Here is a 27636-nt window from a genome sequence, read left to right as displayed (position 1 = left end):
ATCTTCTTTTAATAAACAGAGGAATCTTCAGCTACTGATTTCAGCAGGAAGGAGGACGAGGGAACGCTGCAGTGTGCTTCGCTCTGCTGACTGAACATGAGCCTCAGAGCTGCCAGAAAAAGCTCATTCAGATTGGGGTCCTGAGTTCTGAACCCTGCTGGCGTGTGCGTGAGGTTCCTGATAGTGAGAGGTATCTCGGCTACAGGTAAGCTTACAACAGCTGTCACACAGTGTGACTTGGAGCCTATGCACCACACGAAGAACAAAATAGGTCCTTACACTCCCAGATATGTGTGGATTCAGTCTCACCAATAACACGTTTGAACGCTTACATTATATTGCACATGCAATTTTCTGCACTAAAAGACCTTGCAGCAAATAGCGTACAAACATTCTGTGGGATGTCAGACACCACCACCACCGCCACCTCTGAAGTAGGTGGCAGACAGAAGCTCTTCTAAGAAAATGAGCCAAATCTACACACACGTCAGGTTCTACCCGGCAAGAACTTGTGTTCGCATCCCACCCTTTAGAAAGGCTCAGTCAGAACCACAGTGCCTTCTAAAACCCAGGAAGGGCATCTCAAACAAACAAGGGGGGTGTAATTCATCAGCTGTGTTCAGAGGAGCTCAGAAAAACACCAGTGACAAACTACACCATAAAATGAATGCAGCAATAGGTCCTGTGCGCGTACAGAGCACCGGTCTTACTGCCTGGTACAGCTCAGGCAAAAACCTGCACTGACGTTATGACCATTCCTTATGGTTTCTGTGCCAGTAGTGCCTGGATGTCGACTGCAGAGACCACCAGTAAGGCACGGTACCCACACGTAGTCACGACAGACAGCCCCAAGATGGTGAACAAATATTGCCTTCATCTGAAGAGGTCAGGATGGAGCTGTTTGCATGAAGCTCCCAGAAGCCCTGGTACAAGAAAAACACAATACCTCTGGTTTCCAACAATTACTGACACTTCCAAAGGAAAAAAGCAGCTTCACAAAGAAGCATTGAGAAACAATGAATAGTTTTTCCCAAGTCCCCACTGCTGCGGATGAGGTAACCAGTCAATATTGACACAGCACCGTAATTCTCTTCAGCAGGTTCTCTTGGAGGAGGCGAGGGTTTAAAAACCAGCTGGGTCTGTCTGTAACATCTGCAGAGAGCAGCACACAATGACAAGGCATTTAAATATTCAAACTTCCCCCTCAGGATACTGGCACAACAGTTTTCCTCTTCACAAATAAGAGCTTTACTTCACCAGCCAGTTGTTGCTGGGCACCACCGGCTCCCAGAGACAGCGTTTTCTGACTGAATGTTAATGTCCTCTCCTTCAGAGTGATGTGCTTTCAGAGACAAACATCTCCCAGGACACGCTCGAGGCCTTCCTTCCTGCCTATTACCACAAGGACACTTTGCAGAGTCCACAGTATTGTCCTAACCTTTTCTAACAGGAGCATTTTCCAAGAATGATGCTTGCAAAACTCCAGCCTTGGATGCAGGCAGCCAAGGCCGGGCTGGGCTGCTCCCAGTTCCAGCACGGGATTGTGGAGCAAACCCTCAGGGAGTTCCATCCAGCCACCGCACAGCCCACGGCTCCCTGTGCAGCACCCCAACTTTACATACAGATTCCTCATGTGCAAAGCTGATCTCCTGCTGCTCCGGCAGTGTCAGGGATCACAGCACTGCTGTTTGCAATATTGCTGCCACTCGGCATTTCCTCCAGCGCTGGTGCCCTGACAAGAGCTTCCCGCTGAGCGAGGCCTCTCCTGACAGCGTCCTCTGGGGCTGCAGCCAGCAGCAGCTCTCGCCACAAGATGAACATCTGGAAAACAGCCCCTGTGCTTCTTCAGCCCCAGGGTGCTTTTTGAGTCACACGTGTTGTGAAACGTCCTGAGAAACTTCCTGGGAGCCGATGCCAATGTCGGGAAGAAGGAGAGCGAGTTTATTCTTTGGTATTACAACATCGTTCACTCGCAGCACCTGCTCACTCAGAACACGACGGAGCACTCAGCAGGCAGAGATCCTTCAAGGCTGTTCCCTCCGCTCACCCCTGACTGCAAGCCCTGGTGTGATGCATCCCATGTCAAGGGCATTTTCTGTTTTGCCCGTATCGGACACAAAAAGGGACACAGAGAGCAACACTGTGAGCACAGCAGCCTCACTGATGGCTCCGTTCTGCACTGCAGGCAGAAAAGCAGCTAAGAGAGGGAACGCCCTGGGCGCAGGTAACATGCTTCCCAGCAGTTCAAGGAGACCAGCTAAGGCTGAGGGCTCCTTTTCCCCACCCTGGCAAACAGGACACAGTCAGAAATCTTAGAGCTGTTTGTGGGGTGAGGGGAGGAGCTGGTACCACATCTACCAGACCACATTAACCAAGGGAAAACACTCATGCTAACCAAAGGGCAGCTGGGATGTGCCCAGCAGGATGTGGGAGCAGCCTGCACTGGCCAACCCAGCCACTCTGCAGGGTGTCCCAGGTAGTCCACAGGCCATTCTGGGCTTCCTCCCCTGCTCTGTCAGCCCTTTCGGACTCGTACAGGTCTGACTAGTATTGCAGGTTCTGACACTGTCCCTCCCTCTTTGATCCAGCATCCACTACTAGCCTTTCTCCACTGCCCTGTCAACTTTTGGCTACCTCTCTTCCCACACATCTCAGAATAAACCAATCTTAGGAGGTTATCGTGGGATAGATGCCCATCTGTCGGCCATGGGAGCTGTGAGCACCCAACACCCAGCCAGTTCTGAACAAGGAGGCAAAAATCCTCATGAACATTCAAAGGAAAGAAAACAAAAAGGAAGGTGGGAAGTCTTATGAAAGAAGCTCCCCAGGAATCTCAATCCTATAAAGTTCTGATGTTTTCTTCTCAGCCTGGTGTGCTTCTTGCTATTCCAACCCCAAAATGTTGAGCCACAGCTGTAAGTGCAATCTTGCGACCTGACCCAAGGCCGCTCAGGGTGGCTGGAAGCACTGAAGATATTGAAGAGCGTGCACTGGCCCCAAGACAGGGCTGTTTTGAATGTGTTTACAGCTTATCAGCCTAAGCACTTTAGTTTCCTAAGCAGGCTGGCATTGCATGTTGTATTCAATTACTGTGAGCCTGACATTCACCATCTCCAAGGATTAGATGGATTCAGCTCTTCCTGATTCTGTTTAAAGAACTCTGGGCTTTCTGGTTGTTGTTTAAATTATCAGCAATAATTGTTTTCTTGCCACAGTTAGAAGAAAGCAGATTAAGAATCTAGAAACCACAACACGTAAGATTTTGCAAAGTGGTTGCTGCCAGCACAGCTCTGTAAAGGGAATCAGCGAATCAAAGTGGGCGTATAAAAGGCACTTTAACTCCCAGACTTTTCTTTGGTACAGTGTGTTCATACGCTGCACAACGAATGTGTTCAAAGGGGAGGCTTCCCGTAAGGGCAGCTCACAAACTCAGAGAAGCTGACAGCCTACAAAAAACAATTCATTTTGATTTTTAAAGTGCAATTCTCTTTGAAAGCTTCTGCTAAACAGGCTGGAGGGGTCCTATTGTCTTGGTGATATTAAACAGGGCAAATTCTGTAATCAAGCCACCCATGCTCCACGCTGAGAGGGGAAGGAGCAGGGAGAGCAGCCAGCATTATAAATAACCTCAGCATGGGTGTGCCAGCTCTGCTTGGACAGGGCTGCACAGCCAAACAGGACGCTTCAGAGCACAAGGCTGAGGAGAAAAGGGGAAAATTCCCTCTGTTGGGGGTGGTGAGGGGAAACAGCAATAAAACAAAACAAACGAACAAGCTCAAATTCTGAGAGGAAAAAAGGAAAGGGACCTGGAAGGACAAGCTAGCATTGGTAGCGCCAAGCAGAGCAGTAATCCTATTTATTGATGTAGCTTCAGAGGTGAACTTTTCTGGCCCCCCTTTTGGACCAAGCTAGGAGAGAGGTTCACAACCTGCTCTGCAAGCCCTGCCTTCCTGCTCTAAGGAGATGGAAGGACTTAGTCAAGTACTTGGCAGAAAAACACAAAGCCCAGAGCAAGCCCACAAAACAAGTCAAAGTAAAACTTCTTTAATGTCCTGACAGCAACAACCCTGTCTCCAATAGGAAGGCTGGTCTCATGGACCAGGCAGGTGAAGATCACACCAGAATGCTGCCAGACCTGTGTGACACTAAATGAATTATTTCAAATTACACTTAAAAAAAAATAAATCATTGTTTGCAATGTTCTCCCTTTTCTGAGTGCCCAATGGGAGTGTTGCTAACTCTTGGTTGCAAATGTAGTTAAGGAGATTCTACTTTAAATGTGAAGAAATCTGCATTTCCAGCCAGAACCTGGTTTTGCAGAACATCCCGCATAAAGCACCCAAAATTAGCAGATGCTTTTCCTATGACCTGTCTGCCTTGATCACCTGCGGTTAGCAAACATGCCATCCTCTTATCTCACACAAACACTGCATGGATAATTGACACCTGTCTAGCATTCCACCTGCGTTTGGAGCCGATGGTCATGCCAAAAGGAAATGAGCACTTTTGTACACAGAGCAGAGCGTGCAGCGTCTTGTAAATCAGGCACACACAGCTCCAGAGTTAAAACACTGGATCTGGTGAGATTCATTCCCTATCTACATCGGACAATGCCGGAGCTCCACAGAAAAACAGGACATGACAGCGTAACTGAAAGTTATCGTAAGACTCAAGATATGCCTGTAGGCACATGGCAAGGCTGGATAACCATGAGCATTTCTGAACTTCTGAACGACCAGTCATAAAGAGTATCTAGATTTTTCAGAAGCAATTGCATACATCGAAGAACAAAGTTGAAGGGCAACAAGACAACTGGAAAGCAAACACATGTAAGCAAGAAATGTTTTCTGCTAATGAAGTGTAGTGAAAAAGAAAACAGAGAAGACATACGCACTGGTATTCCTGGTCAAACACATTTGATGTGTTTGGCTCTGCACAGTGTGTTTGACACTTTATTCTGCTACTGTTGTCTTTTCCACTACAGCTGAAAACATAACTACAGTAACAGCCATCCAACAGCTCACCGCGGCAGAATGTTTAACGTCTTTGGGAAACACTGCAGCCATGTAGACAACAGTCTGTTTCTCCTTGCCACTGACCATGCCTCACGAGTGGCACTACCACAGACAGATCCAATTGAAGTCACTGAGGTTCACGATTCAAAACTCTAATTTGTGTCAGGACGCTCTTTCTCTTGGAAGCCATAAACCATCTTTTTATAGTTGGAGATAAGAAAGCAGCCATTTACGTTAAAAAGTATTTTTTAAAGGCAGCCTTCCAGCATTATTAAGGTAACTTTGAAATGAACTGCTATGAAATTCTTATGAGGCCACATTCAAGCAGATCAAGAACAAGATTAACTATCAGGCAGCGTCTCTTCCAGGCCCCCAGTCGCAGGCGCTATGACAAGTGGTTCTTTGAGAAGAATTCTCAGCGACACATGGTCCCATAGCAATTTTCCTTCATCCTGAGAAACAGAGTCTGGAAATATGCCAATATTAAAATGTCCTTGGAGCTTTTGAATTTACTAATGATCACTTCTGCACTCAAAAGCGTCTTACGTATCATGATGATTCTCATCTTGAGATGTAAAAAAGCATCTCAGAATTAACAGACTAACACACAGCAACTAATGAGATTCCATACTTTATAGTCACATAAAATTAAGCAAACGCCAATAATATACGTACTTGAGAAGGCTTTAAGAGATGGGTTTTCATAAATGAGGAAGAAGAATAAGAACAATATCTTACGAAGGCTTCTTAATCTAACATTCATCCCAGAAGAAGTAAGGAAATGTATGATACTGCCCTGACCACTAAAGAGTGGCAGAAGGATATAAATAAGGAACATAAGGAGCAATGGTCCATGGAACTTGTCAGAATCCTGAGGAGTTTGATCGAAGTTTTGATAGAAGATAAAGAAAACTGTCTGGTAAAGCTGCTGATGTTGACTTCCACTTACACTGATACCTGTAAAATACCCACCTCCTTCTCCCATGAGCCTTAAAAATCACACACGCCCCACATCCTTGAAGTCTAGGTTTGGCATCAGCTAGAAGCTTCAATTTAGCTTTAAATATGCAATATCAACCAGGCACTGGTCTATTATGTCAGGCAATCTGCCCTACAGTGCTGGTGGACTGTGTCTTTGCTCCCTGTTAACACAGGCTACCCCTTACAAACCTACAAGGCTTCGCTGACTCCAAAAAGGCAGGAAAGGACTCACAGATTTTGTAGATTCCAGAGACCCTGAGGACAGGGTGTCTCGGCTGCCCCGGCTCTTGGAACTGAGGTGGGGTGAGGATGATGGCGAGTCATCAATATAGGGCATCATCTCATGATGTCGCCTCTGCTCTTCAGCACGGTCTGCATCGTACGCATAGCTGGGCGGTGTGCCACCGAATGAAGCATCTGGAAAACAGGAGAAAGATCTGTCTGGTCAGAGACGAGATGTACCAGAGCCAGGCTGCTCATCCACAGCGCTGCCTATCTCCCAGCTATCATGGATGCTTATCAGTAAATCCAGAGTGAGCGATAGGTAGATATAGATCAAGTGGAGACGTATATTTCATTAAACTCGGGTTGTCACCAAATGTTCACTGCACTCATTCTAGGTCCTAAAAGGTAAAGTCCTTTCTAGTGTTCATTTAATCACAGCTCCTTCCCTCAACTTTTCCTTCAAATGCATTAGCATTACAATAAATCCTTCTGCAGGCTCCATTTAAGCAGTCTGGGTTTAGGAATGCCCTGCTTAGTTAGGGTGACAGACCCTGGTTTTCTGTATAACAAGACCAGGCGATGCCCCTGCCAGCACAGCAATCACAGGCAATACACAGGTCAGAGGAGAAACACAGCTCTTTCCAAACCTCTGGGGAACAAGAGTACCAGGAGAGGAAGGTCTTATACATCAAGTGAACCAGCCTGCTGCCAACAATAAAACCCTCAGAAGCCTTCTTCTACCGGCTGCCCCCTTCCTGATGCTGAGACCAGCTTCTCAAACAACTGAATGAACCATTGCCCTGCTTCTTTTTCCCACCCCTAAAAAAACCCAAACACTAAAAAAAAACAAACAAAAAAAGATGCTGGTACAAAGAGTCAAATTAACCATTATTGCATGAGACAGTAGTGAACTCTGCAGGAAGGGTGAGCAGTAAAACTGGTTCGTGTACCTTTGGGAGCTGCGTACAGAGATCGTGTCTGCAAAAATCAGTACTAAGGACACACAGTGAGCAGCTTGCTCTGCCACACGTTAAAAGGTCTCCTACCTCTCTGCACAAAGAGCTGTGCAGAGAGAACCTGCTTTCTGCCCAGCAGCACCACTTCACACACGTGTCGAGAGAAGCTGGAGACAACCCTACATCCAAGTTCCGTGGGCCTGTGAAGTGCTCTCCCCTCTCAGTGCCCAGCAGTGTCCTGTGAAAAGCAGCGACAGCCATGCACGGGCCACAGAACACAGCGTGGCAGAACTCCTCCACCTTCAGCAACGAGTCACAAACTATCACTCTCATCCCCAGACTAAGAAACAACCCCAGGGAGATAAGAGAGATCCATGTTTGTAGTAGCAGGCGAGCCCTAGGGAAGACAAAACCACAAGAAAAGAACAGCTTTCTTGTGTTGTAAGTTTAAAATTATGCACCAAATTCACACTTGAGCACAAGCAGAACCAATTTGTACTTGTCTTCACAAATATCCAGGTTCTGTGAAAATAATAAGCAGCAGCTGCCAGGGGTACTAATAATGCCGTTCACATCACGGAGCCGGGGGAGGAGGAACATTTCAAAGCCCACTTTCCTCCCTCACAGCAAACTCCATTAAAGCATGACTCATTCCGTAAAGGATGTGAACTCTGCGTGGAACAGAATAAAACTTTGAGCCGTGTGGCTGACTGAGGAGGGAGAGCTGGCGTAGGGAACGTATGCAAACAATGTACTGAAAGCCCAACAATAAACTCACTGTAGAATTCAGGCTCTGTCTGGGCTGGTACAGAACCGCACAGCTAAAGGCGGCTGCACACGAGGCCTTGAGGCTCATGAAGGCCCAGGGCAATGTTACTGTAACGAGCTCAACGAGTTTTATGTCACCTACCCATTCACGGCATGGCCTTGTGCTCACGCTCTCCAAGCTCCTCCAAAGGCTCATTGAGCTCTGCGAGACCACGGGAACAGGAGCTGGGGGGAAAGGTGGCACATGGTCTCTGGAAGGGACTTTTCTCTTGATGTTAGAGGCTTCCAGAGTTCCTCAGCCATTTAGAAGACACCCTATTAAATTGATTTGGTTAAGGGAGGCTCGAAAGGGAGTCACTCAGTCACAAACTAAAGACAGTTTTAGATAGCCCACAGTTGGATAATGTCTACAACATCTGCAAGCCAAAACAACCTCATGTAGGAACTATCAAAAGTTCTACGGCCAAAAGAACATGGGAGAGAAGACAGCACGGCCCCACTGTACACCAACCAAACAGTCAAGGGAACACTGAAAAGAAAAAGTACCCTCCTCACACACAAGATGGATGATCTGCTGCTTGGCTGAAGGTTAAGGGACTGTTTGACTCCAGAAATCCGAACTGATTAAAAATCAGAAGGTGGATGGGTGTCTTTCCTTGCATCTCTGCACTATTTATGTCATAGAAAACCAAACCAACCCGACCCCTCCTCACACCTCATATCTTTGATGGAGGAGTGTAGGTGCCTGTGTCCATTGAGGTGCCCCTTGTGCAGCCTCCCAACCCAAGGAGCCTGCCAGACGTGACTGACAGTCTAACCCTGGCATTATCCAAGGAACAACACCAGCACTGGCGCTCTTGGCAGCTTTGTGCCTTTATTCGACAAGAGTTTTTTCCTTCAGAAGCTTCTTCAAATGACTCTGAACCAACCAGCTTCCACTGCGCAGATGAAGTAACAAGACCATGTTGCTGTGCAGAAAAGAAGGCAGGAATATTTTTTTCACTTGCAATTCTCACCTTCATAATTTATGGTTTGCTTCACTCCTGTTAATGGGGGAGGGAATGCAGACTAAACTCTATTAGCAGAACGGCTTGCGTGAATCACAGCATCTTCACTTGCCTCGCTGTCTCTGCTAAAAAGCCGGTTTCACACTTTCACCTTCCAGAATGTATTCTGGCTCCTGCTGCAGAAGGAAACCTTTATCTGCAGCTGAAGGGCAGGGGGAGGACTTGGGCTCAGAAGAGGAGATTTGTTCCTAGCTTTGCAACAAGATTCCATCTACCTTTGAATCACTGTCTCCCTACCCATAAAAACAACACGTCTCCACACGGCACAAATCTATCAGGCTCACGCTGCTGCCAGATCTGTGTACAGGAAGCTCCACCTAGAATTTAAAACTTTATTGCTGTGTCCTCCAGGGACCCTTCACACATTTAAGAACTTAGGAGTAGCTATAATCCCTCCTCTTGCTGCTTGCAGCACTGACCACACCTACGGAGATCTTCATTATCTCTAAGGCAGAAGGACCTTCTTGCCTTTATTCTAGGATTTCTCCCAACTGAAGCAAAGCATTGCTGCAGGCAGACACACCACGCAGCCTCAGCGCTAATAGCAGAGGTAGACTGGTATCTTTGTGATTAAATAGAGCACTGTTGCTAGGGAAACTGGGTTATTCAGATCTCCCATACCCAGCAGAGCACTGCACAGGCTCTTCGGGCTCTACCTGGGAGCAGAGGAGCTAAGAGCTCTCCTGTTCTGGCCCATCCAGCTGCTCTGGGCACTGCGACTGCACACGGCCAGCAGAGACAGCGGCTGGGCCCATGCAAGAGCACGTGCCGTGCTAGCCAGTGCCTCAGGTAGGGTGAGCACTGATGGGGTTCTTCTTCTTCTTTTAGGGCCAGCCAGTAAGTCATCAGTAACTCAGCCATCAAAGCCAGGGAAAGATGAAATGTGGGAATGACCGACAGTTGCTGACAAGGGACAGCTGAGGTAAAAGGGTGGGCAGAGAAGGATGGTGAGCTCAAATGCGTTGTGTTGAGAAAGCGCCACAGAAACATTGAGGACACTGCTCCCCACAGGCCATGCTTCTCTCACCTTGCCAGACCCCATTTCTCCCCCCTCTCTGGGTAACCTGTGAGAGATCCCATCCCACAGAGAAGAGCAGCAGCAGCAACTTCCAGAAATGAGCCCTCAGAGCATCTAAGAGCAGCTCTTTCTGCCACTGGACTCCTGACACCCTCTCACCGTACCCCTCTGCACCAGCACAATCAACATCGACTCACACATTCTGCCAACCTCCTGAGCACCGACCTCCACCTTTGGGTCAGGCACAAGGGCCTCCCTGGCCTCGCTCTGCTCCAGCTTTCATGAGTGTTCCACCATCCCCTCCTCAGTTATCGCTTCCATCCCCTCACCTTTCTCATCTTTGTCCCCTTTTCATTTCCTTTTGTCTCTCTCAAACTTAATATTCCTTTTCTTCATTTTCCTGTTCCTCCTCTCTCTCGCTGCCTCCCATTCCACCTGGCTGGGGGTAACAACAAACTCAACACATTTACCGTTGGTCAAAAATGCACGGGCACTCACAGAGAGCCCAGCAACACTGTTCCCTTATCCCTGTGCCTACACCCTTCCTGCTGGGTGCCACACTCATCCTTTGGGAACACAGAATCAAGTCATAGACTTAACTTGAAAGCAGGAAAGGAAACAGAAATTACCTTCTAAGTAAAGAAATATCAGCTACATCTAATCTAGGGCCACACAACGGTTCAAATGTATGTCATAATTTCACAGTGTCACAATATACGTGACTGCTTGAAAGACTTAACAGCAGCATGCGGAGAAGCTTCCGAGCTAGCTTGGCTCCAACTAATCCTGCTAAAAGAGCAGTGAAGCCACAGGAGCTTAGACTTGCTGCCTAAGTAAACACCAAGGATCCAGCAGTGGGAGGGGGAGCTGCACCTCACACCAGAGCCCCACATCCATGTGGTGTCACTGTAAAGGGCACCAAGGCCGGCGCAAGTTGTAATGTCTACACTGGCTCCAAAACCATTCCCACAGCTGTGAAGAGAAGAGAACTAAGGCAGTCTGCATCCTCCGACTGGCTGTTTCTGTGCCAGGGAACGTGCAAGGCCCCAGTGTGACAGTGCATCACCTTGGCAGCAACAGGGGTTTAAGGTTCCCACCCCCCCAAGCCATAAAACACTGTATGGCCCTTTCCCTTCCTATTCCCTTAGTGCTGCAACCCCGCAGATGTCAGTGGTCCAGATAAAGAAAGCCAGCTCGAAGAAAAACATCCTTGATGCTTCCCTCCTAAGCTGGATCAGCTCCCTGATCAAGTTCATGGCACAGAAATCCAGACTGAAAGGATACATGCATGGCAGTTGCAGGGTGGGTGACATTAAAAGCTTGGGCTGCCACCCACCATATTAGCAAAACACCGCTTGAGTTCCCTTCAGGCTGAGTCGACTCCTGGGATTTGACCACGGCCGGTTTGGGGATGTTACTGGAAGGCAACACTTCAGTTTTCAATGTTTTGTTGTTGTTCCAGCCTTTACAACTACTGTGTGCTTGATGATGAACACCACAGAATCACGTCATTTCCTCAGCGCTGCCCAGGCTGCTTGGATCAGGGACTCAGGCCTGCGCTGAGCACATGCACAAGTACCTCAGCGTGCACGGGCTGTGAATGCAGTTGCTTAGGGAATACAGCAGCACTTCCTAAAAAGTAGAATTAAACTATGGAAAACCAAGCATACCGCTTATTTCCTTTACACGTTTTGAAGCATCATCTCCAAAAGCACTCAATGCTTTTGTCCACTTCTTCATAAACCTGAGATCCACAAAGAAGAACTGTGCTGTTTGCCTACAGCAGGAGACTGGTCCAGAATGAAGATCATGAATCAAAAGAAAAGTAGATCTGTTTGCCACGTCAAATCCCTATGGCTTTATTCTTCTCAGTCTGATGAGAAAAAGGCCTCACCAGTATGCTAAACAGATCAAACCCAGCTCTCTCCCTCGGGCTCTATATCTCTTCTCCATGTAAAGAGAGTACCTGTAAAGGTGTTGGGTGAAACCCGGAGATCCCACTCAAGTACAAAACTAATTCAGGTAGCAACAAGGAGCCCCATTAGTTTGCAAACTCATTCTTTAGTAGTAGATGAGCATAAAAACAGGAAGGCAAAAAGTAACATGAGCTAGCTCCATGCCTAGCTATGGCCTCAGCCTGCACTTCTCCCTGAAGCACACGCAGAGAATCCAGCTATCACTGCTAATGGGGAGACGCCTACAAGGCACCCCTTCATTTGGCACAGAAAAACCTGTCCACTGAGGATGATGGTGCTCACCACCACTGAACAGGCTATTTGGGAGCACAAGCTACAGAAGCAGAATTGCAGTGCAATAGGTAACGCAGCCCACCCGCAGGGAACACCCCTTGGCACACAAAACCAGGGCAGAGTTAAACAAGCAGGTTCATACAATACAGTCAAGCTGCAGTTTCCCTTCTGCAGGCAGACACAAAACGGGCTCTGAAAGTGGGCTGTGTGTTGGCAAATTGCAAAGAAACACTCCTCAGGGAATTGAATGAACGTGAACAGTACCCCAGGAAGGGAGGTTTCTAAATACATAGCTGGACACTGGAATGACGACTACAGCTTGTACAGCAACGGAAAAAAAGGAGTTCTGTGAACCCAACACTTCAGCAGATTTTCCTGAATTCACCACATCCATTCACATGTACATTTGACCAAATGTTTCATTTTCTTTAAAGGGTAAGGGTGTGTTTGCATGTGCATGTCTGAGCACACCCATGTGCAGTGCAGGCAGAAATTGAGCAGCGTATCCTATTTTTGAGACGAAGGAGAAAGCAGTGTACCTTGCACACAGAAGCAGCGAGAGAGCTGGTGGGTCTCTCCACCTGCCCCTGGGAGAGACCTCAGGCTACAGACGTTAACCAGCCTCCAAGAAACTTCTGTCTCTGCCACAGATGAGCTTTATCCTTGTGCAGGCAGCACCCTTAAGTCTCAGGAGATGAATTAACTGCAGTCCACTTTTGATCTTTAAGGTGTGTCAATCCCAGACCATTAAACATCTAAAAAAGATCAGACTTCTTTCATCTGCCCTTATTTTCCATGAAGAGTTCAGGCAGCAACCGGAGGACAGGTCTGAGCTGCCTGCAGCACTCTCTTATGGAGATGTGCTGCTACAATTGGCGCTGATCAGCATTTTCCTGGGGACAAATTTAACATTCGCACAGATCTAATACCCACGAGCAGTGAGCTTCCATGATCCAGCCAAAGTGTGAGAGCTGGGACCATGGAGACCATTCTCCACGTCCGGGAAGCCCAAGGCATCCTCACTCAGGACAAAGAACTGCCCACTGAGGCTACCAGGAGCCGTTATAGAAAAATTCAGGCAGCTAATTGACCATCCAGGAGAATCCCATCTTTTACCAGGTAAGACTGCACTGTCACATGCGAATTCCAAAGACTTCTCTTCTGCCAAGCCAGCACAACTTCTCTGCCGTTCATCTCTGCTTCAGACAACTCCAGCTTAGCAACCATGGGGTGCTGCACACTGAGGAGTGCTGGCCAAGCCGTCATCCCACACGCTGACACTCAGCCAGGCTTTGACACAGCGCGTGCCACAGAGGTCAGCGAAGGGAGAGCAGCAGAGGTGTAAATTCCCATCTCTCTAAGACATCTGACACTGGATCGGTTTCAAACAAACTGGAATACCAGGAGGGAGGCACAACCATCGCCATCACTTAGAGCCCCAAGCATCAGTCAGTAAACACTCATACATGAATGAGGTGTGTTCCCAGCGCGACTGGCTGCAGATACACTGCAAACAGGCAGAGACACAGAAATTCCAGTCAGGCCTGAATTACGCAGGCATCATCCATCCAAGGAAGAGGGTGAGAACACTTAACTCACAGGGCAGGCCAGGGCCAGAGCAGAGAAAATCCCGTTCCCATTTTCCTTTTTGTACTGTATCTCCTAAATGTTTACCACTAAGTCATAAGGCACAATGTAAGCAGCCTGGAACAGGGTTACATCTCAGATGCTTGCCTGGGAGAGAGCAGGAAGTAAATCTCTTTCCACTCTGGCTCTCTGTCTTAGGATCCCTCTCTCCTGTTTTCCCAGGCGGGCTGGAAAGGTTTCTACGCTCAGTTCATGCTGGCAGTCAGGCCGCTGGATGTTCTTGGCAAAGTAAACCCCAAGCAAACTGGAATACCTTTCCAGTTTCCTTTTCCATTCCTTACTCAGGTTTGTGCAGCCAGTTTAGCTGGGCTCATTCACTGCAAGTCTACCAGGCAGAAAGTAAGTGTTCATCCTGGTTGGTCAGAATTAAAGACTTTCTTCAGTATGAAAACACACGGAGAGGCAGATTTATCCCCATGTACACGTGGCCGTGCACCAAAGGCACCGGGAGCCACGGCACTGACTGATCAGAGGCGCACGCTGACTGAGACAGAGAAAAGGTTTCTGTCGAAAAATAGGGTTAAAAAACCCAAACAAAACCAAACAAGTAAACAATGATGAACTGCACACAGCTGTAAGAAGAATAATATAAGTCAGACTGCTGCCTCTCAAAACAGGAGCTGTGCTAGAAGAACTAAAGGTTTAGGATTCGAGCAGGTTCCACTCTCTTTGCAGGCTCCTGCCTGTGCCTCCCCCACTGCCCCGTAAGAGCCGCAGCTGCAGCAGCACAAACTACAGCGGGAGCAGGCTAAGCTAAAAATAACCAGCAGGAGTGTTCTTTTATAAGTGAGAGCAGTTTCTATTCCGTTCCCCTGATCACCTCCACACAATGCAGCAGCATAACTGAGCACAGAGGTGGGCTGGAGCAAGTGTGGCTGTTCAGGTCAGCACTGCTGCTGTGTTCAAACCACAGCCCTGCTTTCATCTCTAAAAAGAAACCTAGAGACAAAGGCTAAGAGGAAACTGCATGTACCAACTGCAGGGGGGCTGCTGCCCTATACCTCGTGGGGCTCTGTCACTTGTCAGGTGAATGGATGAATATCCCAGCCACGACCAGCATACTATTTATATTTAGTTCTTCACAGATGTCTCAGAGTTTTGCATCCACTTCAAACAATGTTTGGCAACAGGGATCTCCAGAGGAGAGTAGAAAAATCATAGAAACAAATGGAGCAGTTGGCCCAGCATGCCCTGTTAACAAAGCCCCACCATGTACATAGTCCATTTTCCATGTTTAACTGGAGCAGACCAAGAGTCCTGCCATGCAGAGAGGGAAGCGTCTGCTAAAATAAGAGTTTAACTGAGCTGACAGCTTTTTGAGAAGGCAAGGGAGGACTGGCTCTGGGTAGCAGCGGGTATTAGAGTTAATCCAAACAACTGGTAAATGTGCCTGATAAGAACCCTGTGCTGTTTTCTAGATCTGTAACCTTTCTCAGGATGAGTCGCTTCGGCTTTTTTGTTGCTGTTGCTTTGTTGTCTCCTCGTGCAGGCAGCATGCTCAGCAGCCCATGAAGCCAGCCACTCTTTTCCTGTTTACTCTGCACACCCGGCCATTGACATCGGACTTGTTACCCTGTGAAAAATCAGCGACTGATTTACCATCTTGGCCCAGCACAAGCAACCCGAGCTAAACGCCTCACTAGGCAGATGGCTTTGCCTACACCGCTAACAACCTTTTCTGAACACAGCTGCTGCCCGAGCTCAGCGCCTTCCTGTCATCTGGTTGGAGGAGAAATACAACCACTTTGTGCCATTCCCAACCATGGCAAGGTGGGTACAGCCACTTTTTTCAAGAAACTGAAGATGAGGGTCGAGCACAGCTCTGTGCCAGCCCCGATAAACACCATCCACTCCCCACCCCTTCTCCCTTGAAGCTACTTGTCAAGACAAAGGTAGCTGGGGTACATGTCAGAGTTTGTTCTGGGCTAGTAACTTCTCACCTGACACATCACACCACCCTTCTCCCCTAACATCATACTTCTTTTGCAGAGTCTGCTTTTTAAAGTGGAAATCTTTCTCTAATTACTATGATTGTGAAGCATAAACTTAGAAAAACACACCCACCCCTCACTGCAGAAGACTGATCAGTTTTCCCAGGTACCCAGGAACAGGATTTGATGGTGCTAAAATCCCAGCTGGACCCAACGAATTCACATCAGGTACCTACTGAGCAGCCTGCACAGCACAGGGAGATTCTAAAAGTCCTAGAGAACTGGTGTATTCCAGAGGAGCTAGTTCAAAGGAAGAAAACTTTAAAGTCAATATAGCAGCAGAACAAACACGTTGTCCACATGGTTTTAGAGTTACTTTCTCCTTTCGTTTCTCCATTTCCAGTGGCAACCCTCCCATAAGAGCCATCCAGCCATTCCCCAAGCTGAAGCACTGACATTCCAGATGTGATGACCGCAAGCTCTGACACCCCTTAAGGCCTGAAAAAAATAAATCCATTATTTACCAGTAAGTATTACGGCCTACTTAGCAGATAATAGTCTGGGACCTCGTCCCTCCCCCTTACCAGCAACACTGTGCTAGAGAACAAAGCATTAGAAAGGAAAGTCAGTGGGAGTAGCTGGAACAGAGGCTGTTGTGCAGGAGCTACCAGCCACCTCCAGCACCATCCCAGCTGCTGCTCGTGAACAGCACAGGCAGGTGGGGATCACAGCCAGCTCCCACTGTGTAAGGGACCACGAGTCACCCATCCTTTGGCTCACTGCAGCATCCACACAGGGGCTCGAATGTATCTTGCACTCGGCCAAAGCAATAAGCTGGCCGGAATGCTGTGACTGGCACCTGAAGAGCGGCTATAGAAACCCCAGCTATCAGACGCTCCACATGAACTGAAATCTGTACTTTGACAGGAAAAAAAGACTATAAGAGAGGCCTACTTTCAGCTAAAAGGGAAACATCTTGCAGTTTTGAGACGAAGCCCAAAATCTCCCAGCCACAGAGCTCCCAAAGCCCCTAGTGTGGGACAAGAGAGAACTCTGAGTGCACATACGGTCTCAGCATCCACCAGACACCTCAGAAAGAGTGGCCCTAAATGACTCTTTGGCCTTATTCAATTAAAGTTAACAGAGAAGAGGAAATACCAATCCTCATCAATGTGTATAGCATTGGAAGCTGGTTTCACCTCATCTACCCCCAATCAACCTATTTAGGAGCAGTATCAGCCTAAACGCCTTATGTAGTCCCAAGGCATGTCCGGAAGCAGACAAAAACCTTAGAGGGATAAACTGCTTACTGCAAGGGGATCAGTCACTTCTCTACAGAAGAAATCCTCACAGTTATGCTCCCCCCTCAGAGAGAAGGATCCAGGCCATGGTTTCCAACTTGACCAAAGCATTGTGGAAGGGAAAAGATTCGCCAGGCACAGATCCTTATTCTGAACTGAGTGAACTGTAGGTTTGTGCCAGCAGGACAGCACACACCCAAAGGACGGCCGTGCGTGCCACGCAGCAGCTGTGGCCCACTGGCTGTGCTACAGCTCAGCTGCCTCAGATCTTCACGCCTTTTATAGGAAATGTATTTATTTATTTTACCCTCCTGTCTTTCACACCCTGTTTGCAGGCAGTCAAATATTTTGAGTGAAACTTCAGAGAAGACTCCTCTTTAAATGGAATAAACGTGCAACCAGAAGCAAGTAAAACACTTGGGGAAAGTGGGAAAATAAAGGCACGCTTGTACATCAGCACTATATTTAGATCTCGCTTTATAGTACTTCTACAGAAACTTGGAAGACGTGTTGTGTTGATGCCTGGTCCAGTCCTAAAAAGCTTCAAGCAATTTGACACAGCCCTGAAATAGAAATTCTGACGTTTTAGGCTGCAAGCTGCACAGAGCAGATACTGTTCAAGAGCACAGTAGCCGTCTTCTACAAAACCTCTGCACGCCGCTGCGGTTCCTGGGTTAATGCTTCCCTGCAATTCTCAGCAGTGCTTTAAACAACAACTGCACTGTCGGACAGACCCGCACGCTTTGATAGGTTCAGGATGGCTGAAGAATCAGGGGACCAGACAAGAATCCTGCCAACAGTACTGCAGCACAAAGACAGATACTACTTCTAAGTTGCTCTGTGGGATCAGCTACCCAATGTGCCACACAGGGGATCCTCTTGCACGGGTGGAAAGCTGGTTCTGCCCCAGAAGATGAGTTTGCCCAGAAAGGCAGACAGACCAAAAAACCCCTTAACTTGGGATTCATGTTACTTCCTCGGAGTGACGCGGGCCACAGTACAGATCTTATAGTTCATAAATGCAGCCACCCCGCACCGTGGGCGCGTGTTTTATTACCAAAGCTGTATGTGGCAATGGAAGTCCTGTTCAAAGCATCACTACCACAAAATCACCACCATCTCCTTCAAGCAGCTCCTTTTCTGTTCCAAATACTCCTTTCACCTTCTAAAAACAATAACATTAAAAATAGAAGAGAAGGAAGGTGTCTTGGGAAGGTGAATTAAAAGGGGACTTCAGGTACAGGACATGTGGTTGAAATTTTGGGACCACACTGGCACCTCATAAGTCCAAGTAGCTAATGAAAATAAGACTTAGATCCAAGCTACTTGAGCAGATTTAGCCTAGATCCGTGGCCAAGAAGCCTTCAATCAAAAAAGTGTAGACTATAAAACCAGCAGGTGTTAAAGATGTCCCAGCGAGTGACATCAAGTAGCAATAGTACAAACACTGTTCACACAACAGAGATGACAAATCCCTCGGGCACTTCCTTCCTCTTCAAAATCACAACTGTTTCAGTCACTGGTTTCACATCAGCAACACAGGACTTGTGGACCACAAGTGGCGAGACACAGAAGGAGCTCCAGGAAGTGAAACATGCCTCTTCTATCTGAAAATAAAACTGGGCTGGAGCTCAGTAGCAACTGATCATTTTGTAAAGGGCAATCTGCCTTTAACAGCAGCCTGAGAAGATGAGAAATTACGGAATAGCCTCATTTTTGTTTATGGGTTTGTTTTTAACAGATGGGAATGAGAGGAGAAGAGAAACTAAACAAGCATAACTCATTCCTTTTGCATATTTCTCCAGAATGTAATGGCCAAGAAAAGAAGTGAATTTTCATAAGCACCTGCACTGTGACCCACGTGCGTTACTGCATCCTAACACAAAGCTTTGCTGAAGCCGGAGCCTGAATGCAGTGGGTAAGGTGCGAAGTTCACAAGTGAAGCCAGCGTACCCTTGCACCCACCAACCGCCTCTCAAAGATGGAAGCACTCAATCCTCAGTTCTATGGCAAGCAATTAGGCTCTCTTGCCTTGATTAGCATGCCCTTCCAACAGGAGCATGGGGATCCATGCTCTGCCCAGCTCTACTGCAAGCACAGGCACAGCATCTCCACTGTCTATTATCAGTGTCTGATATTGACAATGGGATGGGAATAAAAAAGCCCAGCTGACCCTTGTCTATGGGTGCAGGGTGATGGTCTGGGCATCACAAATGGGATGGCAACCAAAGGACATAATGCTCAGCCTTAGTCACCACCCTTACAAATCACTACAGAGTCTTACAGCTACCCAGCCCCTCTTCCAAAGCCTGGGGATGTTTTCGCAACCTGAACCTGAAGTTAACTTGAAGTCATGACCACCAGCCTTCTGCCTGAGGCACAAAGGGTTACGGGAGCCAAGGCAGCTAGAGACTCAGGACCTGAACTGCTCACACAAGGGACTGTGGTACTAGAGCACCACAAAGCATTCCTGCTGCCATTGTGTCTCAGTTGCGAAGACTTGAGCCTAACACGTGAACCTCCTTCCGGCAGGGAAGGATGAGCACTAGTGAAGAGCTGCCGCTACTCCTCTGTAACTGCTTCTTGAAACCCAAGTTCCCCAGGGGACCTGGCAGAAAGCCAAGGGTGAAATGCAGAACTGAGTAACAGCAGGACCTGCAGCACAGCCACCTTGCAGCACACAGATTTTTGAAGGGATTACTGGCCATCAGCCGTTCTGGAGGAGGCTCATTACACAGGGCTGGCCCTTCTCCCAGGAGAAGGTGTCAAGGATGACACAGACACCAGGTAACAGAGGCACGACAACCCAGCATGCAGAACAATGGATGAACTCTGCTCAAGAGCCAGAGAAAAGCAACAGGGCCCTTGTCAGCTGGCAGTATTGACTCTGCAGCTGCCAACAGGGCACCAAACCATACTGAATCTCAGAGCGTCCCTTAAACATGGGGACTTGGGCCCCCGCCTCCACTCCACTGCAGGGAAATGGCACAAGTGGAACCAGCGTTCACCAGGGACCATCCCATGACTTGGTATCCCATGAACCAGTCTTACAAGGACATCATTGGTCGACCATGCAAACCACCAGCAGATGCTGCTGGCACCTGGGAGCGTAGGTGATCCTGCCGTGTCTTACACTGGGGACTGTGGAGAGAACAGCACTTCACAAGACAGGTGGTTAAAACATAACAATATATGTTATGGATATACAATTTCTTATTCAAATCGGGGCTCACCTGTCAGGCATATCAACAGTCCCAAATTAACACATCCTCCTCTCGTAGTAAAGGCATTTTCTCTCTAAACTACCCTCTAGAAAGGACAGGCTTGCCTCTCCTCACTGCTTCTCCCCAACCAGAACGTAAAGCTGCCTCTTGCCTGGCATCTTCCAAGAACCTCAGACTCCTTTTGCTTAGCCCACAAGGTCTGCCAAGAAGTCAAGGCTGGAAAAGCGTATGTGAATGTTCCTATTTCATCATCCCAAGTATTTCTGTTAAACCAGATGAACGCGGCACCCTTCCACTGTACAGACACCTGGGTACCCAGCCCGCAACACGGACAGTCACCCTGGGCAGTCTGGCAAGGAACTCTGCAGAGGATACACCTCAACTTCTTCAAGTTCTGTCAACAATCCACTTTTCCTACTGAATGCTATCCACACACGACTGAGATCCTAGGAATGCATTAGTGTGGGTCGTGTACAGAGCCCTGCAGGCAGCAGGAGGCCAAGGCTGCAGTACCAGGAAGCTTCAGGTACCATGCAATCAGCTCAGCCAGCTCCGTGGTGCCATGCCCAGCCCTGAAAATACCATGTTCCCAGTTTGAACCCACCAAAACCAGCTCATCTAATAGGTCCAAATTATGTGTACAGAATATATATTTAAGGGAAGTAGGGGGCGAGAAAGAACCACCAACAGAAGCCTTCATGTCAGGAGTTACTCCCCATCTAGTCTGTAGGTATTCCAACTCCCTCCCTTCTTCACTGCCACTGGTTACTGAGTTGATACAAAGGAAGGGGGGAACCACCTTGGACGTGCTCTTCTCGCTTAGTTTCTTTGAGTGGGAACAGGCTACAGTTTAGTTTCACCATGTGGAACTGAAAACCAGCATAACCCACTACTGCAGCTGTTTATTTTAAATATTTGATTACTTAGAACACAACAACAGGTCTAGTGAAATCCATCTCCCTGTTCCCAGTGCCAATATTTCCCTCTGTTCTCATGCTGGATACGGTAAGTATCATACAAGGTCTGACACAAAAGAACCAAGACGGTGCCTGCAACTCTTTTAATTTAGCAAATTAAGAAAATCAACCACAATCCCCACCACAACAGCTCCTTCTGAGCTGACATGGCTGCACACAGCACTGCTAATGCTCAAAGCAATTCTGCAGGTCACTTTCCGAAAGACCGGTGAGGGTCTCTGCTTTCCTTTCACATCTTCCACTGACAAGAAATGGGTTTCTCTGAGCACCTACGGGATGTCTGGGAAGAGGAAGCCAGGCCTGGTGAGCACGGCGAGTGCTGAAGCACACGGATGTCATGAGCTAAATACAGCTCCACAGACAGAGCACTGTGGGCTGGTGCACAGGGACATTTTCCATCCAAGGGCAGGAAATTATCTCTATTTGAACCCACATTCACTCACATGGAGTGAAGCAATCGAGCTGAGCCCAGTCTCACATGTTCCAGAACCAGCCCTCTGTCTCTTCCCTCCTGCTCTTGGTTCCCGACCTATAGAGTCAGTCCCGTTTTTTTTTTTTCTGTTGGACCTTTACACAGCATCAAATGCCAAAACCCCTTCCACTCTTTAACCAGCAGCACCCATGAGAGTGATCTTACAGAGCCTGGCATTCAATCAGTGATGAAGAAAGCTTGCACATGGAAAAAGAAGTGCTATTCCTTGGGATGTCATTGCTTGCAAGAAATGGAGCACAGATATCCTGCAGTACTGGCCAGAGCAATGGAAGAAAAGATCAAAGACTCAAAATACTATCTATAAAGAAACACTTGCTTTAAACAGAAACCCAAATGACTCTCTTCTGCACAAGCAAGGAAGCAAACAATCCCAGTATCTCTGAATGCTCCCTCATTATTCCATCCAAAGGGGCAGGAATTCCCAGCCATAGAGACTGTTACTGCATTAGAGGAACTGAAGCCTTTCTCCTCCTTATGTGGGGAACACATCCAATGTCAGCTGAGTAATAGATTATACACGCATGTGAGTTAATGCCTCTCCTGGCGTTACTCTCCTGGTAATGGATGAACCTGGGAACATATGAATTATATCAACATTCTGCCACAGGGAAATCGCTTTTCACTGAGCGAGCTAGGGCTGTGAATTAGGACTAAAGCTTAATTTAGGTGAGCTTCTCTCTGCAAGAGTAGGAACAAAAATATAAACGGGGAGAAATAGAAGAGTTGAAGAGCTGGCGACAAGCAGAGAATTCAATCCAAACAGACAGGCTGGCAAAGAGAAGGTGGCTTCTCCGAGAGTGACAGCCGGGGAAAGGAAGTCCTCGCATGCAGGAAATCCAAGGCAGAAAGCACTCCCCATGCCTCCAAGACTGCTGGAAATCAGGAGCATTCCAGTAACAAACATGAGAGCTCTCTGAATGCAACCAGACGGCTCTGGAAACTGGGAAACCTCTCACTGCCTCCAAGAGCGTTTGGGCAGTTCATCCTTCAGGAGAAGTGGCACAGCTTCCCCTGTATCCTGCGTATGCACAAAATCTGGTTGAAAAACCATAACAATCAGTCAGTGATTCACAGCAACCCCTGGAAAAGTGTCCAGGAAACTCTCTTTCAAGGCTTGATGGTGTGGCACCATGGTTACCAAGACAATACAAGGCACAAAATCCTGCCATATATCAAATCCCTTTACCTTTCACCATATGGGGCAGCAATTCCTTTCACCTAACAAGGATGAGTCTCAGTGTTTTAGAAATGTGGCTGTCTGTCTCGCACCCAAGTTTTCCCACTACTTCTAATCTTTCTCAGCTGTACAGATAGGCTGCATTTCTCTTATCTGTTACTAGCAGGACACGTAGCAGAAAGACAGCGGCTAAGAAGATCAGGGTATTTTGTACAGCAAGTGAACAGTTAGTCTCTAGGAAGAGCCTCATTAGTATCCAGCAATGCTCTGACTTCCTGCGTGTTTATACCCAAATGGTACCTACTTACACTTGGAACTTGGCGATAAAAGTTAGAAATATTTGGAGATGTTTGGGCAAGAGTAGTTGTTACAGTTACCATTAACTCAACTTCTCTTAGGCCAGCTGCTCACCAAAAAGTATACACCCGACCAATCCCTTTCCAGGGCAGTAAGTGAACTGGGACAGTCTACATCGCTAGGGACCGAGCGGTTCAGTTGTGAAGAGAGGAATTCCAAAGCATCATTCAAGAACAGCTTTCTGAGACAAGGAAAACGAAACACCCTTAAGTTACTATAGAAACAGGCAAACCACACAGCAGCAGAATTTCAGAGTGACAGATATCCAAGACCACCAAGTTCTTGCCTATAACCCCATCATCACCAACCCACAATGTCCTATTTTGCAATCACATTCTTCTGGACACCATGTTTGACTCCTCTTTCTCCCAATCCTTTAATCTAAACTTCTGCAAGGGCATAGAAAAAAGCCTGCAGTAGTCACTAGTAGTCATCATGTTTCTAGTTTCTCCCCTACACGCTCCCTCCAACTGCACTTTCGCAGATGCCAGTCCCAGCAGCCAGCCTTTGGACAAGCTTAGACAGCAATTGACTTGGCATCTTTTTCAACTCTTATGCATGATTGTTTTGAGTTTATGGGTAGGACGGTCAGTGTATGAGGGCATCCCTATCTACACATCCTCCACTTCTCTTAAAATCATGGCACACAGCTTCCCATCTGCTGTTCAAGGACTGCAACATGAGGAAGCACGAAGACAAAGCTGAAGCCAGCTCCTGTGTACGTTCTACCGCCATTCCTCCGCTCACACGCAGGCTGTATGAAGACAATCTGGAGTCTCACACTCTACATTGAGCTGAACCTGCTCTGCAGGCTTCTACAGAATGCCATTTCAATAAAGAAATACAAACAAATCTGTAGGGTGCTGCTCTCTGACCTCCAGCACAAATGACCAGATTGCCAGTTCAGCCCAAACTATTTCCGCTGCTCCCAGAACGCCCTGTTTGCAGTGGGAAGGCCATACCACAGCAGACCACAAATACAGCTCCAGTCTCTTGACACCAATCCCAATTATTGGAGGTCTTTTTGTTGTCTCCAATCAATCATGCCCTTTCAGTCAAATTCTGGGTTTTCCTGTTGTTAAGGGCTTGGATTCACTGCTCCAGCCTGGCTTCCCCTAGGATGCGTGGGGAGGAGAGATAAGCCCTCCCTTCAGCCAGTGCTGACCCCAGATAAGCACAGGGGCTTTATTGTTTCCCACCTGGTCTCTACCAGCAGAACACACGCAATGATCATCTGAAACCCTGACAGGTTGAGGAGTGGAAGCAGCAATTGCTTCCTCAGCAAGGCTCAGCTTACTGACGAGGTTTAAGCAACAAAGCACGTTATTTTAGGCTCAGGAAGTAACCAAATCTTGTAATTCCAAGGAAAGAAAACCGTTCTCCTCCCTAGCAGAGGAGATCAAGATCAAGGGCAGATTGCTGATGTGCAAAACCTTCTTTGGAGAGCAACATGTCCTGGCACAGCTTTTTAAGCCAGCCTTCAGCCACACCAATTCCCTTCAACACAAAGGAATCCAAAGAGCACAGTCTAACAGAGGAGGAAGTTCACCATCCCATCCTCTGCAGGGAGGCACTGGTTGCAACACCTATGAGTGTCAGAGGAGACTGAGCAAAAAAGAAGGGGAGTATTTAAAAGTACACCGTCGTTCTAGCGCTTCGACAAATGCCTGGAAATCCCAAAGTCCTGCCTCTTGCTTTGTCCCAAAACACAATGCTGTGATTTAAGAAGGGAGTGCAAGAACTTATTTGGTGCACCTTAACTGTGCACGCTGTTGCCCACAGGCAGAGAACGGCGCTCCAAAGAGCACGGCCGTACAAAGTCGTGACCTCAAGCTATACTGGAACAGATGCACTCGCAAAACTTCCTTTTGTTTTATACCTCCTACCCAGGTCACTTGGCAGATACTGATGGAGAAAAGTTGCCCCCTGGAATAGAAGAACCAGCATTCTGAGAAATACAAAGCAGATAAACTGTATTCCTAAACTCATTTCAGCAACTGTGCTTTTCATCTGAGCTCGGATGCTGCATTCTCCAGCGCTTTTAAGTTGTTGACACATTCCTGCACACAGCTATCAGCACAGCAATTGCCACTAGGGAAATAGAGTTTTTAGACTTAGGCTGAAAAAAGGTCGCAGAAATGAGATGCAAGAAAACAAGCCTGCACTATCCAACAGTTGGAAATTCTTAGTCAAACAGCTGAGACAACGCTTCCACACTGGAAGAACGAGCTCTGTTCATCAAATGCTGCCTCGTACTTCATGTAGGTTCTCTCTGTGCTACCATTTCCAGGCTGGTTTCTCCTGCTGAATCAAATCCTGTGTGGATGCTCGTCAGCACTGATCTTCAGCAGACAATCTACGTTTCAGAGATGCTCCTAATCTGAACTCCCAAGGTGATCCCTACGCATGACGCACCGTAACACTTACCGTAGGCATCAAAACGTACAGGTCTGGCCTCCCCCCAGAAACTGGGCTTTTCCCAATTAAAAGTTGGAGACACTCATGAGCCAGGACAAAAAAATACAAAAGACACTGTTTCTAAAAATAAGATACTCGTAACTCATTTGAGAAGGTTCTTTTACTGAAGCCAGTGAAACTATATGTCAGAAGATATGGTTAGAAGAACACTAGACGAAACAATGCAAAGTCAAATACTCCATCGCTTTGGAGCACACGCTCCTTCAGAGACAAGAAAGTCATTTGCAAAATAATTCAACTTAAAACACAGCCAAACCAATCCTCCAGAAACTCAAGCACACAGAGATGTTCTCAGTATGTACAAGTAGGCACAGCTCAGATCTGCAGATCATTTGACCTATTCCCATTCTTTCTAAGAATCCATGAAAGAAGGCACTTGGATAAGTAAACCCAAATATTTTGTTTAATCAATGCCTCCCAATAGCGTGCTACCAGGCTGCCTGTCAAATGAGAAAGAAATCAAAGGGAGGGTATTTTATTTAAAACAGAATGCAGAAACATAATTAAAATAAGCAGGAAAATCCCCTTCCATGAGGAGAAGGAGTAACCCTGGGGCAAGCACTGAGTGCCAGTTCAGATGTGACACGTTCCAGAGCACACGCAGGGGCTGAATGAGAGCACTCTGCAGCACACATAGATAAGGAAGAGCACACGCACCCGAGGGTAATTTACAGCATGCAATTAAGTGTTCAGGGAAAGCAGGGCCTGCCTGCAGCTCTGCACGAGCCCTTACCTCCTTACCCAGATGCTGGAAGAAAAGGCACACCTCAGCCTCTGCACAGCCCCTGCCCTGAGCAAGGAGAGCTCCCTTTGGGACACCACCCATATGGGTCACTGGGGCAGAGGAGGATGCAATGCTCCAGGTGACCAAATCGCTCTGCACAAATCTGGCACGCTTGGCAAGAAGGAAAAGTTATGAGGGACCAAAGCCTTACAGGGTCAGAGCTCTCACCCTGAATAAACAAATTTATATCACGTGTCTATGAACAATACTGGGTGCCGGAACATCTGTGAGTAAATGAGTGACTGCGTGTCTTGTCCTGAAACAAGAGCTTCACAAGAACTCATGCTGCATGCACTGCACAGAGTGAGGAGAAAAGACCTCACTGCTGGAGCACAAAACTTTCTGCATGTTGAAATGCAAAAAACCCAAGCAAAATTAACACTCTAAGATATTTAGAACACTGGATAACGTGTGCACAGCAAACTGCAACATCAGAACAGCTTTCACAGTACAAAGGAGCATACCTGCCTTACTTATAGAACAGCAGAAAACCAGGTTTGCCAAAGAAGCAGCCTCTTGGCATTGCTATGGGAGAGCAAGATAGGCCAGACTGCCACAGCAACCCCCAACACCACAGGCAGGGATGTTATGCGTGCACAGGGATGGTGTCAGCCACCAACTCACACATGTGTTGGTCTGCAATTACAGCTTATTACAGCTGCAGTCAGAACACAGTTATTCAACCGATTCTGTAGACATCAGCCTCCTGCAGAGTATGAAGCAGTTTTTCACTACCAGAAGAACCAGCTGCCTGAGGATTACTGCAGTGATAAAAACCTCCCTTCTGCTACCCAACCTCACAGCAACAGCAAGGGCATCGGGCTGATGGGACAAGCGATGAGGCTGTTTAAGCAGACATCTACAGAGTGGGAGGGCGGCAAAGAGCTGGTTCTGAAACAATCACCCCAGGGGCAACACAGATCAAAAAGGACGGATGCCAGCTCAGATGAGGAACCCTGCCTGATGACAGGTCCACATGCATTCATGT

The 27636-nt window shown here is 47.5% G+C and overlaps 1 protein-coding gene across 2 annotated transcripts in view; it reads right to left on the bottom strand.

Moving 5' to 3' along the window:
* Positions 1–27636, bottom strand: part of BCR (BCR activator of RhoGEF and GTPase) — a 92458-nt gene that overhangs the window by 42447 nt on the left and 22375 nt on the right. For both annotated transcript variants that reach the window (XM_009571323.2, XM_054082143.1), the window contains exon 2: positions 6229–6413. In XM_009571323.2, coding sequence (XP_009569618.1) covers positions 6229–6413 — 185 coding nt within the window. The remainder of the gene's footprint in view (positions 1–6228; positions 6414–27636) is intronic.

Source organism: Cuculus canorus, chromosome 17, assembly GCF_017976375.1.
Source record: "Cuculus canorus isolate bCucCan1 chromosome 17, bCucCan1.pri, whole genome shotgun sequence".
Taxonomy (NCBI): Eukaryota; Metazoa; Chordata; class Aves; order Cuculiformes; family Cuculidae; genus Cuculus; species Cuculus canorus.
This window is presented reverse-complemented; position numbering and strand designations above follow the sequence as displayed.